The 14942-nt window shown below is 41.0% G+C and overlaps 1 protein-coding gene across 1 annotated transcript in view; it reads left to right on the top strand.

Moving 5' to 3' along the window:
- The window catches only part of LOC121855588 (innexin inx2-like), a 51999-nt gene extending 51185 nt beyond the window's left edge, over positions 1 to 814 (top strand). The window contains exon 4 of the mRNA XM_042350625.1: positions 1 to 814. This exon is cut by the window's left edge and continues 153 nt beyond it. Within this exon, the coding sequence (XP_042206559.1) occupies positions 1 to 45 (45 nt within the window). The 3' untranslated portion in view covers positions 46 to 814.
- Positions 815 to 14942: the final 14128 nt, after the last annotated feature.

Below are 14942 nucleotides of genomic sequence, written 5' to 3'. Positions count from 1 at the left end.
TCGGTGTCTACATTGGAACGAAAGCCTATGTTAGTTGGGAGTTAATGATGTAAACTCAAGGTATGTGGGTCGAAATCTGTACTGTATTTCTATATACAGTAATCTGATCATAAGTTAGCAGGTTGAAAGTACTGTAGTCTCTAGTTTGGAGTTACAGAATATTGAATCCTTCCGAGATTAGAAATTGGTGTGTTTCATGTTTCCTCGCTGAAAGTTTATTTTAGTTAAACTGCAGGTTTATGATATCATGTAGTAAATCCTTCTTTTTTATTTATTAGTTGTAAAAATTTAAATTTTGAGTAGTGTACAATTGAAGCTATGCATCATTTGATGCAAAACTTCTCAAGGTTAGAGGAATTGTTACCATTGTGATTCACACCACAATGAGATTCAAACATGTAGTGATGAAGAATATTTTATCCACTGCCTTCTAAAATCAGAAAATATGTATCATGTTTATTTATTAATGTTCTGAAGAGCTGAGAACTGATGCATTTATAGTTACTCCACAGAAAGAGGTGCAATGTAGTGATGGTTGATGGTATCGAGTTTATTAGACGTGATGCAATGCAGTGCTGAGCATTACCATTATCATTTATTCAGCATGATTCCTATATCCTCTTTGCTACTTGTTATCTTACAAACTGATCAGGTAAATTAGTTCTTGTTATTGATTCATTCATTTATTGCTCATCTTTACAATGTAGAGAGGAGTGATCCTGGCATTTGCATTTGCTTCCACTCCTGTATCCACACACTGATTTGTTTTATTTCTGGATGAGCTATTTAATCACACATTACCTCTTTTTTTTTACTTATGTAATTTAATTATTCTTTTTTACTGGTGTGTGGCTAAGAAGTCAAAGAATGTATAATTTTTTCATCTCCAGAAATTCTCTATCGTACCTATCTTTATATTAGACTTATTAAGGTACACTATGAATCTCTTACAGCATTAAGCAAGGATTCCTATTTAATTTTTTAGACAAGTTATTGTGGTCCCATGGTGGGTGCTTAGCTTCTATTAGTCATTTTTGTAGTATTTTGAGGTTTGTCATTTTGAATTATTTGATGTTTTGGGCAGTTACATATTTACTGCAATTTAAAATATTGTGCATAGATATGCATTTGTGATGAAAAAGGTACTGTATTGGGATTTATACATTATGGTTGCTACATGATTTATACAAGTATTTAGTAAATGTACTATATTTCATCAGAACACATTACTGATGCTGTATACAGTTGGTCCTCACATTACGCGGTTAATGTAACCCGGAGGGTCCCGCGGAAAGTGAGGAACGCATAAAGTGAACAACATAACATATGGGATTAATTGAAATGGAGTCCAGGCCGATCCCCAAACTCCACTTTTTGACGACACACAACTATGTTGTAGTAAAAATTTTATCTAACTTTATGATGGTATGAAAAAACAAGTAATATAGAAGAGGTTAGGTTAGGAAAGATAAAGGTTAACATAGGAAAAATAAAGGTTAGGTTAGAAAACTAAAAATTTTGTGTAACACTTACGGTAGTAGAAGAGATGGGTCGGCATACGGGGATGGAGGCTGGTTCCGAGGCAGAGGGCAGATTACTGGCCCTCAGGTGAATCACCATTACTAGGTGAATCATCATCACTGTCACTTACAGTTGTCAGGGCTTCCCTGACAAATCCCTCAAAGTCAACTTCACTGTCACTATCACTGGCTTGGGCTGGCTGTGGTGGGTTGCGTCTTTCCTCCCTCCCTCCCTCCCCCGGGTGGACACGTCATAATACTTTAAGCCAATTACAGCTAGCAGCAGAGGAGGGTAGGGATGCATGGCCAATCACAGGTCTGATACGTCATATGACGTCAGTGATAACGCAACAAAGACACACACTGCGCAACCTTACCGCGCCGCTTGCCCAAGCAGAGGGAGGAGGAGGGAGAGGCAGGCAGGCGGGTGGCGCGTGGGGAAAATCTAAAAATAGCGTCGCGCCGGACACTCTCCGCGTAATGGCGTTCGCGACCGCGGAATGTGAGAATGTTAGGTTCTGGCAAGGCACCGCGTTAACGGTGAAACGCGGAATGCGGGACCGCTTAATGTGAGGACCAACTGTACTGTAAGATGATGACTGAAGTTACTGGACTGCAACATCAGTATACCGGGTATGTGATCTGACCATGAAGGAATTTGCCTTTTGTTCATTAGAAATTAACCTTGATTTGTGTAGTGAGTAAATAAATGATGCTCTTTAATTATTTTATTTATAGAGCAACACGATGAGTATAAATGTGCCATGATTTGATTAAGACACCACAGATATGAAGTGGAATGATGAAATAGACTGTTTTTCTATCCAGTACAGTATGTACTGCATATTTTGATGTTATCTAGTTCCTTTCTTTTAAATAGCTAAATTTAATCTAAGAGTAAATTATGCATTTAAAAGCATTTTTGAAAGACTGATTTTCTGTCATGATAGAAATCAAAAGCTGTTGATTTTTCATTAAATCTAAATAAATCTGATTTAACACTTCTAGACAGTAAAATAATATCAGAATATGGTTGCATATTTTCTTTGTGTAGCATATTTAAGTTTGTTTTATTACAAGGAGTTACTCTATACATTGCTCAAGCATATTCTTTATTATAATTATAGAATACAAAAGTCTTTCAGTAATATTCGTACAATACCAATACATAGATTTTAGACACCAAGGTAGTCAGTGATGCCCCATGGCGACTCTTGAATAATTAAAGGTAATGGTTTCATGATAGTGACAGAACACTACCTTATAAAATGGGCCAGCATTTGTGTCTTATTGATATTAACACTCATAGTCTATTGGAGACTGTGTGATCATTCTGCATTTATATATATTAAAGTTATGTAGATTGTCAGTGACATATTAAACAATGCTCAGCTGAAGTATATACAGTATTCTACTTTGTTTGAATTATATGAGGCTTTGTGAGTAGCAAGGGCAAGCTGACCAAATGTGGGAAAATCTGTTTTCTATGGTTCCTGGTAACTCAAACCATGCTCTTTCATGTGCAACCCAGGATTCCTGCCCTTTTCTCCTGTCAAATTAAGTTGAAAGACATTAAGGATCTGATGATGTACAAACCAACCGAATACAAGCAGGTTTATGTGGACCTGATCACTCAACAGGAGGCACAAAATGCTGCAGCAGTTATCAACAATGAGGTTTCACCAAACGACAACATGCTGGATTATTAATCTTCCCCCACTTTTCTGGCAAGCAAAATGTCATGACTGGTTATGATGAGTGTGGCTATTTTCATTATTACCTATTCTGACTTGTGTTTTTTATGTCATCTTGATTAAAGTCCAGCAAATTGTAAATCCATCTCATAAAATATTGTATTATTTTGTATTACTATTGTACAGGTAGTTTTTACCATTAGCTGTCAGGGATATTATGGAATGTTATACATTTTTCACAGACATATTCATGATGTATTGCCCCAAACCTACAAAATAAGAAAAATTAAGAAATTTTATAAAAATTTGCATGAGTTATAGACCAAAATAAGAAAAAAAATCAAATGCATTTTTCTCAAAACGTTTTCTTCAGCTTGCCCATGCTACTCACAACGCTTCATATTATCTCACAGGAATGTTCAAAGAGTATTATGAGATTATTAAGTATTTTGAATAATGTATTAACATTTAACTCTGTTTATTACCTGCCTTGTATTTATTTGTCAAGTATGACCATTTAAGGTGTAATGGGGAAAAAATAAGGAAATATTTGTTCCAGTTCCAGCATTTGTCGAAGGATTATTATAGTTTCTTTGTGGAGCATTTAAGAACACATTGTGGTATGACTTAGGTTAAATTGTCCCATAACCAATATTACTGATTTGTTATTCTAATGCCATCGTATCCTATATCCTGTTCAGATAGCAAATGGAGCAGTTTGTAAAGCCTCAACATTAAGGATGATGGGTAAATCTTCCACATAACTTTGATATCTAACAATGTAGTGCATATTCTTTGCCTTCATATTCATGGGTATTATACCAATCAATATGCTTTATCATGCAGATTGGTGCTTCTTTAATAAATATATTTTGTAGTTTAAAGTATTAGCTGCTGTTACTATTGTATAGCTGTATATCCTAAATTATATATTTTTGTTTAGTACTGTACTGGTAATTACACTTGGTGGCTTAAGGATCATAGTCAATTTTGTAACATCATTATATATTTGTATGTCAGGCATATCAATAATAAATCATAAGTGGACTTGAGGTAACAACCATTTTTACACAATAGAAACATTTTAAATTTAAGGAAGAATCAAAATAGGTTATCGACCAATAAATACCTCCAGTATTTGCTCATTGAATTACTGTACTGATATTTGAGATACCTTGAGTACTACAGTAGTAGTTAAAGAATGCTCTTCTTTAAAACAGATGTGATCTCAATAAAGAAAGAAGTTTGACAAATCCTCCAACCTGGTAATTTTGTTTGTATACAACATAATTATATATACTTGATAAAATGTAGATATTGTGATATTCTTGCTAATGGGATGGGTGCCAAAATGTGAAAGAAAATATATCTTTGCATACATGAAAAAATTGTGGTTGACTGTACAATAAGCCGTTCTGTCACTCTACTCACCCATGGTATAATGTATTGCAATGAAAAAAATAAAGATTGTGTTTACATTGCTTTTAAATAACTTCTTACCTGGAGATGGATTTAAAGGGGGTGCATATGCAGCACGGCTGTCAAGTGGATAAAGCATTCGCCTCCTGTTCTGGGGGTTGGTGGTTCAATTTCTTGGTGCTCCCAGTTTCACCCAGCTGTAAATGGATACCTAACTTTACAACTTGGGAACAGTGGCATAATTAGGGGTCTAATAATGGGGAGGGCACCAAGATGGGCAAAGCTGATTATGGGGGACCTAGAGGGAGCACAGCTGGTTGCGGGGGACACCTAGAAGAGCACAGTTGATCATGGGGGGGAACTAGGCCTGGAACTTCAGTTGAAAGCTGGTGTATTGACAGTATTGTTTGCAAATAGAAGTACAGTACTGTAGTGAACAGTCTGAACCAGAAATTAATACAACTCTATTTTGTGCTCAGGGCTGTAACCGGGGTAATTTTTTTACCGAGATCCAAAATTACAAGTCGCCAATATCGAGTAAATAAATAAAAATTTATGGCGAACGAAGCTAGTCCATTTAATGGGCGCGTAATTGGCAAAAGAAAAGTAATTAAATATTTTGAGATGTTATTTGGACAAGTAATTATACAGATACCAATTTGTGGACAACAGATCCTTAATCAGCATGTTCAGGAGTACAGGTATATCTTGAAAACCGATATCCCAATAACCGCCGATTACATATAGGGGAAAATACCCTGCAAGTTTCCTTGATGCCCTGGAGATTCGACGATTGGGAGAGGAGCGGTAGAACTGTTTTGAATTTGGCTCGAGGTGGCATGGTGCGAATTCTTGCCATGAGAGAGCTCTACGCGCTACCCCTGACTCATTTCCATGTCTTTGCTCTTGTTTACACTTGCCAGGAGTCTCTGACTTTGTGTGTTTTCTCATGATCAGAAGGATAATCAGCAACAGGTTAATTAGCATCAGGGCAGGGCCACATCAAGACAATCTAGGGCCCCGGTCACTTTATCGAGAGGGGCCCCCCTTAAACCCATACCCCTACTTTTTTAAGGAAAAAGAAAGACATTGTAAATTTCAAATAAAGGAAGTTTATTTAATGATTTTTTTTGTGAATTCAACTTATAAAATAATAAACTATAAGACAATTTCAAGTGTTTTCTCTGAGTTTTAAGATGCTTACATTTACTACCAGCAGTCGTACTTAGATTAATCAGAAACAAATTTACCTTTCAATAAAATAAAATCTGAAAAAAATTGTGGTACTGTAATCAGAATGTCTGATTTTAATTTATTTATTGGAAGAAACAACTGTATCTAGATGAAGTACTTTATAGATGTATTTAACTAAAAGTTAGCCTTTTGAGCTTTCATAGCAGCAAACTGGGAAGCCACCTCTTCAAAGTCAATCACACGTGTTAGATCGCTTTCGATGGACATGATGGCAAGGCATTTCAGCTTATCTTGGCTCATTGTAGCTCGCCTTTCACTTTTCACCAGTTTCATTTTTGAGAAGCTGCGTTCTGCTTCACACACTGTGACATGCAATGACAGAAATATTCTCAAAGCTATGCTAACATTAGGAAAAGTTACTTCCAAATTCTGATGTTATATGAACTTGAGCATCGACAGTGGTGAATCCATTTTATCTTTCAATCTGATCATAAAATTATAAAAATGTTCAAATTCATCAGCACAATCGGAATCAAAATCATCTCTGCATTTTGATGTGAGATGGATTACTCTAGCTGTCAAATGCTCTTTGTTTTGATCTGAGAAACATTTTAGAAATGCAAAATCATCTGCTAGTCCTCTAAAGCTTCTTTACAGTGTGCAAGACAAGTCCGCAGTTAAACTGTGATTAGAGTGAAAGTTTGCATTCTGAACATCCGACCTGGGGATTCTGTGAATTCTTCATCTGGTGATTTACTTTCATCAAAATATCTCTTTCGTTTTCTCTGACGTTTTTCTTCATATTGATAATGTTGGTTTATGCATGGCATGGTGTTCTTTGCATCATCTTCAATCTTGTCAAATTTTTCACACAGTTTCTCAGTGAACTCCTCTAAAGACTCGAGCAATGATGTGGCTGTCAGCAAATCCACACCTTCCTTTTGCAGAGTTCGGCTCACTTTATTAAACTGAATAAGTATTCTATCCCACGTTTTTGCCATGAAACCTGTTTCAAGCTATCCTAGGCCAGCAATTAATCCATTTGCCTCTGACCTCATAGATTCAGGTTCATCATAATTATCCACAAAGGTTTTCATATAGGCTTTTGTAGTTCAGGCACAATGCTTTTGTAGCCTCAGCATGACAAGACCATCTTGTAGTTGACAAGCGTTTTAAAGTTAAAATCTTGTTGTTTTCATTTGGAGTGAAACCCTTTGTCAAGATACCCCAACGATGTGTTGATCCTGCGCAGAAAGAATAAAGTTTGTTCAGCAAACCAAAAAATATTATGACTTCCAAACAACTAACACTATGTACTCCTACCAGGTTCAGTGAATGGGGAGCACACGGTACAGTCTCGTTCAAGATTCTTCGAACACTGCTGGAGACAGCTGGAAACTCAAGGCCGTTTGTTTACTATAGTACGTAGTAAAAATTTTGAATAAATGTAAAAGTGATCGGCGATTGGTTACCTAGTTCCCCGTTGCTTAATTTAATGGTAGGGCTTTGTTGTTTCGTATTATATTATACTACATAATGGTCAGCATCCTCGCCTCGCAAGCGAGCGGACCCGAGTTCGATCCTCGGGCAGGGTGAAACTATGGGCAAGTTTCTTTATGCCATTTGCCTCTGTCTACCCAGCAGTAATTGGGAACCTGGATGCTTATCGATTTGCGGATCGTATTCCGGGGTAATGGTTAGCCAGTGCAGTTGGCGAGTTGTCCAGTCTTCTCGGACTATTCCTTGACACTGGGTCATGCAGCTCGTTAAATTAGGGTGTGGTTGTTGTGTTGGCGACAGCTTCTACACCTTAACAAATTCACTACTAGGAGGCCCTTGGTCTGGCCATCCTTGATTTTGAGGGGCTTCCATTATTATTACAACAGTGAACCCTTGCTTTACACGGTCAATTGAACCCACGGCGGCCTGCGTAAAGCGAGAAACGCGTAAAGTGATCAACATAACATATGGGATTAATTGAAATAGAGACCGGGCCGACCCCCAAGCTCCACTTTTTCCCGACACAATACGTACTTTTTAGTAAAAATAACATCTTAACTTTATGATGGTATACACACACACATAATATAGAAGAGAACAATCAATAAGAGAATAATATATTGTAGGTTAGGTGAGGTTAGAAAAAAACAAGGTTAGGTTTAACACTTACGTTAGTAGAAGAGAGGGGTCGGCGTATGGGAATGGAGGCTGGTTCTGAGGCAGAGGGCAGGCTACTGGCCCTCAGGTGAGTCATCATCACTGTCATCCACACTTATTAGTGCCTCCCTGACAAATCCCTCAAAGTCACCATCACTGTCTCTGTCTCTGTCACTATCACTGGCTTGGGCTGGCTGTGGTGGGTTGCGGGCGAAGAACTAGGTAATGCTTTGTTGACAGCTGGTGTTGATGTTGTCGTGATACACCTTGATGTAGGGCTCCATAGTCTGCAACAGCTGGGTAGTGAAGACTTCATACCGGTTATCGTCAGGGTCGTCGGAAAGGAGGAGCTTGAGTTTCTCAACACACTCGATGGCACCCCTTACATTACTATGTGATAACTTGCGTTCTTCTTGGGATGACGCACCACCTGCCTCTTCACTGACGTCATCATCATCTAACATCTTGTCGGCAGTCACATCAGGATCCCTTATCACCTTCAGGATGTCGTCGTTGGTGGTCTCGGAGAAGCCTGCAGCTGTAACACTCTGCGCAGCTTCTCTAGCAAGGTCCACTTCTACTGCAACAGTCTGAACCTCACCCGTCACAGATTGACTCTGCATCCCACCTGGAATACCTTGCAATACATGCCTCCATGCGTGACGAACCGTTGCTACAGACAGCTGATCCCATGCCTCCACCAAGAAGTCCACAGCTTTCTTGACGTTGAATTTTCTCCAAAATTGTTTCACAAGAAGTTGTTCCTCGTCGTCTTCGCTCTTGCTATCGGTGTCACCCAGGTTACGCAACTCATCCTTGGTGTTGGTATAGTCGTTCAGGAGCTTAAACTTCTTTGCAGAGAATGCAGCTTTCACATTACAGATCAATTCTTGGTCCATGGGCTGTATTAATAACGTAGTGCTGGGAGGAAGGAAGACCACTTTTACGTTGGGGTGACGATCCAACAGTCGGGGCGAGTGTCCTGGTGCGTTGTCAAGCAGCAACAAAATCTTAAATGGAACATTCTGTTGCTCACAGAATTTCTTCACGTTGGGAACGAAACAGTCATCAAACCAGGAGAGGGACAGAGTAGAGAACATCCACGCCTTACGTGCGGTCAGCCAGTGGACATTTAGCTTGGTCATGTCCATGCTCTTGCAGGCGTGTGGCTTGCGTGCTGTGTGGATCATCGATAACTTGAGCTTACTGGTACCGGAGGCATTGGTGGTAAACAGGATGGTGATGCGCTCCTTCTGCAATTTCCGGCTCCGACACTTGCTGGCATTCTTCACAACGAAGGTCTTGGAAGGTAGCTTTTTCCAAAAAAGACCAGATTCGTCCATGTTAAACACCTGGTCGTCGGTGTACTGTCCTTCCTCCATAATCTCACGTAAAAACAGAGGAAAATCCCTAGCCACAACACGGTCAGCATTAGCTTCTTCACCACCAATGTTAATGTTGGTGATCCTTGTTCCTCTTCTTAAACCTCTGCAACCACCCAGAGGAAGCATTGAAGGGTTTGGGCTCTGCAAGTCCCATCTTACGTGACACTGCAGCATACAGTTCACGTGCGTACTCCTTAACTGAGCGCATGTCCACCGCCATGTTCCATCGCGCCTGACGAATCAAGTAGCTCACAAGTAATTTCTCCGTCTTGAGAAGCACCTGGTTGTGGCAATACTTGATCATAGAAGCACCTTTATCTTGGCTGCATCCTTCTTAATCGTCCGGATCGTAGATTCGTTAACACCATGCTGGCGTGCGAGATCAACCTGTCTTGTTCCTTTCTCCAACTCTTGGATGGTCTTGTATTTAATTTCGTAGCTTAGGGAACGTCGTATCTTCTTTGGCTTAGGGCGGCTGGGTCCAGGTAATGCAAGGTTTCTTTGTGGTGGTGGTGGTGGTGGTGGTGGTCCGGTGGAAGCCATTCTTATGGAACAATAGATACCGATATACACGATGTAGCCTGAAGGGGTGTAACTGGCGCGGGTCGGTCAAGGGGCTTGAACGCTCCCGCGGCGGGGCACGTCATAGTACATTAAACCAATCACAGCTAGTGGGGGAGGGAGGTAAGGATGCTTGGCCCAATCACAGTCCGATATGTCATATGACGTCACCGATAACGCAACAAAGACATACACTGCGCAACCTACTCGCGCCGCTTACCAACATGGCGGGAGGTTTGAATCCATAAATGGCGCGGCGCGAGATGACCGCCAGCCGCTCTCCGCGTAAAAGAGTACACGCACACCGTTAAGTGAGCATTCCGTGTTCGGCAGGGTACTGCGTAAACGTGGAAACATGCAAAAAAAAAAACCCGTAAAGCGGGGTAATACTGTAGAGTAAACAAACGGCCTTGAGTTGCCAGTTGTCTCCAGTAGTGTTCGAAGAATCTTGAACGAGACTGTACATAATCAATGAAATTAATTACATCTTTGATTTTCTTTGGAGACCTTCATATTTCCCAGACATATTGGCATCATTATCGTACGATTGTCCATGACAATTTTGAATATCTGTGTCCAATTCATTCAATGTGTCCAGGACCTTATCACACATATTTTCTCCTGTGTGACTACTGATGGGAAGGTAAAGCAAAAAACGACCACTGTTTCACCAGACGAAAAAACATACCAAATAGTGAATGCAAGTTGGCCAGTTCTTGAAGTATCGGGTGTAGAATCTAAACATAAGGAGTAGTAATTTGCACCCTGAATCTCTTTGCAAACAGTTGACAAAACCTTTTTTCCCATTACCAAAATGATTTCATCACAAATGGTGGAGTTCAAGTAACTTGGATTTCCTTTGCTTTTATTTCCAAACCGTGAAATGTTCATGAGCCAGAAAAGGATCATGCTTGCTTATTAGTTCAAGAATACCTAGGAAGCTACTGTGGGGTTCAGGTTGTTTGGTTCACACTCAGGATGGGGTGGAGAAAGGAAACTCACAATGTGCTCTCTATATACATGTTGTATTGGATGTACAATGCATCTTGGTGCTGGGAAGGCAGCATGGTTACAAGCGTGATGTAGAGAGAGCTGGTTGGTGAGGATGCTCAGAGGAGGACCAGCCTGTGGGTCGCCATGCTCGCCGGCGGGAGCGAGGACCGCCAGGCAGGCGGAGGAGGAGCGAGGGCTGCCAGGCAGTGGCGGAGGAGGTGTTGCTGGCTGCGGCTGTAGGTAGAAAGAGGCAGGTCACCACGATGTCAGGTCTTAAATAGCAGGGGTTGGCGTGGCTTAGTAGTTGACCCCCGCTCCGTGATGTATGGCGGCGCTGGTTGACCTAGACCACGAGGCATACACTGGGGAATTGGTGGGGTCGGCTACTCAGCGACAAACAGCGTTTGTAGGGGAGAAATCCACTACAATACTCCCCCTTCCCTCCAGGCGGTGTAGGAGACTTGTTGTCTGCAGGGTTGCTTAGCACATGTGAGGCAGAACGGGCGGTGCATGCCTCATGTGAGACAACGGCGATGGCGTGGATGAGCCGGTCGCTGGATACAACTGTCTATATACACACTATCTGTGGGAGAAGAGAGGGAGAAAAAGGGTGTGTGGAGGCGATGAATGTTGTGCTTCCCTCACGGCAGGTACAGAGTCGTCAGATTCGCCTGCTGGGGTGTGTGGGCCTGGGTCAGGAGCAGGGGCTGCGTCAGCGGAAGCGGATGAGGGCTCGTGACAGCAGCTGGGTCCACGACAGCAGCAGGGTGCAGGACATTAGCAGGGTGTAACTGAGGGAGAAAAGAGGGGTGTGTGGGTCCGCACTCAGGAACAGAGGCCGCGTCAGGGGCGGCAGGGGTTACTGCTGGGCCGGGGTCGGCGTCTGAGGCAGGACGGGTGTGCTGGGGTCGGTAGGGCGTGGTGCTTGGGGCAGGAAGAGGAGCTGGTGTCTTCTTAGAGTAGCAGAGCTGCTCTAGGGTGTCTGACCTGCGGTGTAGAGACAGTAGTTGTAGAGCCGATGAGAGCTGCTTCTGTGTGGATAAGCCAGTCTTCCATGCTGCTTGAAGACTGGGAGCGTGATCAGTTTCTCCTCCATCATGTGTGAGTGCGAATCTTCGGGAGTCACCATTTGTGGGGTTCAGGATGTTTGGTTCACACTCAGAATGGGGTGGAGAAAGGAAACTCACAATGTGCTCTCTATATACATGTTGTATTGGATGTACAATGCAGCTTGGTGCTGGGAAGGCAGCATGGTTACAAGCGTATATATGGGGTAAATTTTTCTTGTAGCTCCGTTCACTTGTAGCAAGTTAAAAATATATTTTTCTAGTGTATTTGTGTGTGCTGAGACCGAATATGACCTTCCTTTTTGGCGGAAATTAGCCTTTTTTTTTGCGATTTTTTTTCGTTTGACGTTTTCCGAGAAAAAAAGTGCCTAAACGACTACCAAATACACAATAAAACACAAGAACACCATGCGATCGAAAAAATGCTATAGTTTCTACGTTTTTTTTTCCAAAAACTCGCAATCAGCTCCATATACAGTACTTTAAGTGACATCCATCGCAGACTTCCATGGTCGGAACTGAACTTGAATTTCAAAATATGAGAGCCCCAAAATAAAACTCGATTTTGATTGGGCCAAATATACTCTGAATTAGCAAAAACGCTTTTGATTGGCCGCGTGACGTGTACGGGTACGCATGCGCGTCATGATTTATGAAGGAGACGCGAGAGACACGCAGTGTTAGGTGAGAGGCAGACGATAATGGCGGGAAATAATGGAAGAAAATAGAAATTTATTTGGAAAAGCTATCTCCATTATTATACATTTCCGCCGGTAATGTAAAAGATGAAAATTATCTTATAATTAGACGTCTTATTCGAATATGATAATAGATTAGTGGTAGGAATGAACGGAGCTACAAGAAAATAATACCAACTTATCTTCTGGGACAGAAAGTATAGATCGAACTGTTTTCTCTTGAGAGTTTCATCATATGATGTTTGCAACTTGAAGCCAGTTCTCACCTTCTAGTAGTTCAGTGGCTGCAGTAGACATGCACACATGTAATATAATCTTTGCTGTTTTATCAAGCATCCTATCAACTGAGTGGGATTTTTAAATCCATCCTTGATAACTAGTTGCAGCATACTGTGTGTGCCAAACAAGGAATATGTTGAACAGGGAGACCTGAATAAACCCCTAGTCACTTGTGTTGACATGAATGACATCTAAATACTCACTGTTAGTATCATCATTATCACTAAAATCAGAAGGACCACCTCTTTAAAGCCTGGAAGTGAAAAAACAGCAATCATGTTGCTAGTATCACAGTATCTGTCACAAATGTAAGCTAGCCCAAAGCATGCAATAGTTTCTTCATATTCCTGTACTATTCTCTCAGCAGTGTGGTGCCCTTGAAAATATTTGCAGGCCAGGAGCTGCATACTCAAAAGCATTTACAGGACTGTATCTGTTTGTTTACCCCATAACTGGAGTTACAGTCAGTATAGGCCTACTCAAAACAATTATTTGTCAGTGGACTCCGTAAGCGAGGCCGTAACTTACAGGATCTCCTTAACTGATGTAACAGGCTCAACCCGAATATAGTAAGTACGCTATTTCCCGATTGCATAATAAAAGATAATAATATATGTTGTAATAAAATTTGTTAGAATTGTTTTATCATAGAAAAGAAAATGTTTTGTACTGTACATCAACATACTAAAATACAATACAGTATTACAGTTTGTCTTTTTATTTTTTTTTTTTACGAGAAGAAGAGGCTCAGTGTTTATATTTGTCGCAGAATGGAAGAGACGCATCTTTTGTCTTCCTACAACTTTTCAAGTAATTTTTACCAAAATAGGAGGTTTGTATTGTCCACATTTATGGTACAAATATTTTTTATGACTGAGTAAACTTGCAGATAGACCTTATTAATGTGGTTTAGCCATAGATATCTGTCAGTAATGAAAGCCAAATAAAAAAAACAAAAAAGTCAACCACTCTACTGCGGCCTTGGGCAGACTGACCATATCGGACATGTTGACGGTGTTGACAACTTGACTAATAGTGTCGTACACTGTGTACACTGCGGCTTATCAGCAGTGTTGACAACGGCAACTACATATAATAAAAATGCGTTAAAGGTTATTATGGCCTTCAGTTCCCGCTGTTTTAAGTATACCTAAGGTAATTTACATAATTCTTTTTAGTCAGTCAACAAAAAGGAGGACAAATTAACGTCTGGTTCGAGGTAGCGTCTGATGGAGGACAGAGTGTTCAAAAGCCGGACTGTCCGTCCTAAAGTCGGACGTCTGGCCACCCTACATGAAAGGCTGAGAATTAAACTGGAAGGGTATGGCATTCGGGAAAGTGTCCTAGCGTGGATTAGAGACTTTCTGCCTGATTGCAAGCAGTGTGCGGTGATTAGTGGTACAAAATTGTCATGTGTACCTGTGACAAGCGGGGTACCACAAGGCAGTGTATTGGGCCTGTTGTTGTTTTGTTTGTATCATAAATGGCATGCCAGAAGCTATAAACTCTGCCTTACCAATGTTTACGGATGATGCCAAGCTATTTGGGGAAATTAAGAACCAAACAAACTGCGTAGAGATGCAGAAAGATCTCTGTGAGCTTCAAGTGTGGTCGAAGAAATTGCTGCTAAGATTCAATGTCACGAAGAGTGAGAGGATGTACCTGGGTCGTAGTAATGGTAATGAGGCGTATCATATGTCCCAACGGGACGAAGAAACTGTATTAATAGAGACTGAATGCAAAAAGGACCTGAGTGTATATGTTGACAATGAACTAAACTTCTCGTGCCATTGTGAGGAGAAGATGAATCAAGTAACTAAACTATTAGGTCTTGTAAGAACGATCTTCAAGAGTGAGGTGCTTCCCTATCGAGAGTGCTGTCACCCCGTATGGTCCCCGAGTTATACTAGGGACTGTCGGTTGATTGAAAATGTCCAAAGGACGGGGTGACTACTCCAGACGGGGAAGCACCTCA

The sequence above is a fragment of the Homarus americanus genome, unplaced genomic scaffold (assembly GCF_018991925.1).
Source record: "Homarus americanus isolate GMGI-L3 unplaced genomic scaffold, GMGI_Hamer_2.0 scaffold48406, whole genome shotgun sequence".
NCBI lineage: Eukaryota > Metazoa > Arthropoda > Malacostraca > Decapoda > Nephropidae > Homarus > Homarus americanus.
This window is presented reverse-complemented; position numbering and strand designations above follow the sequence as displayed.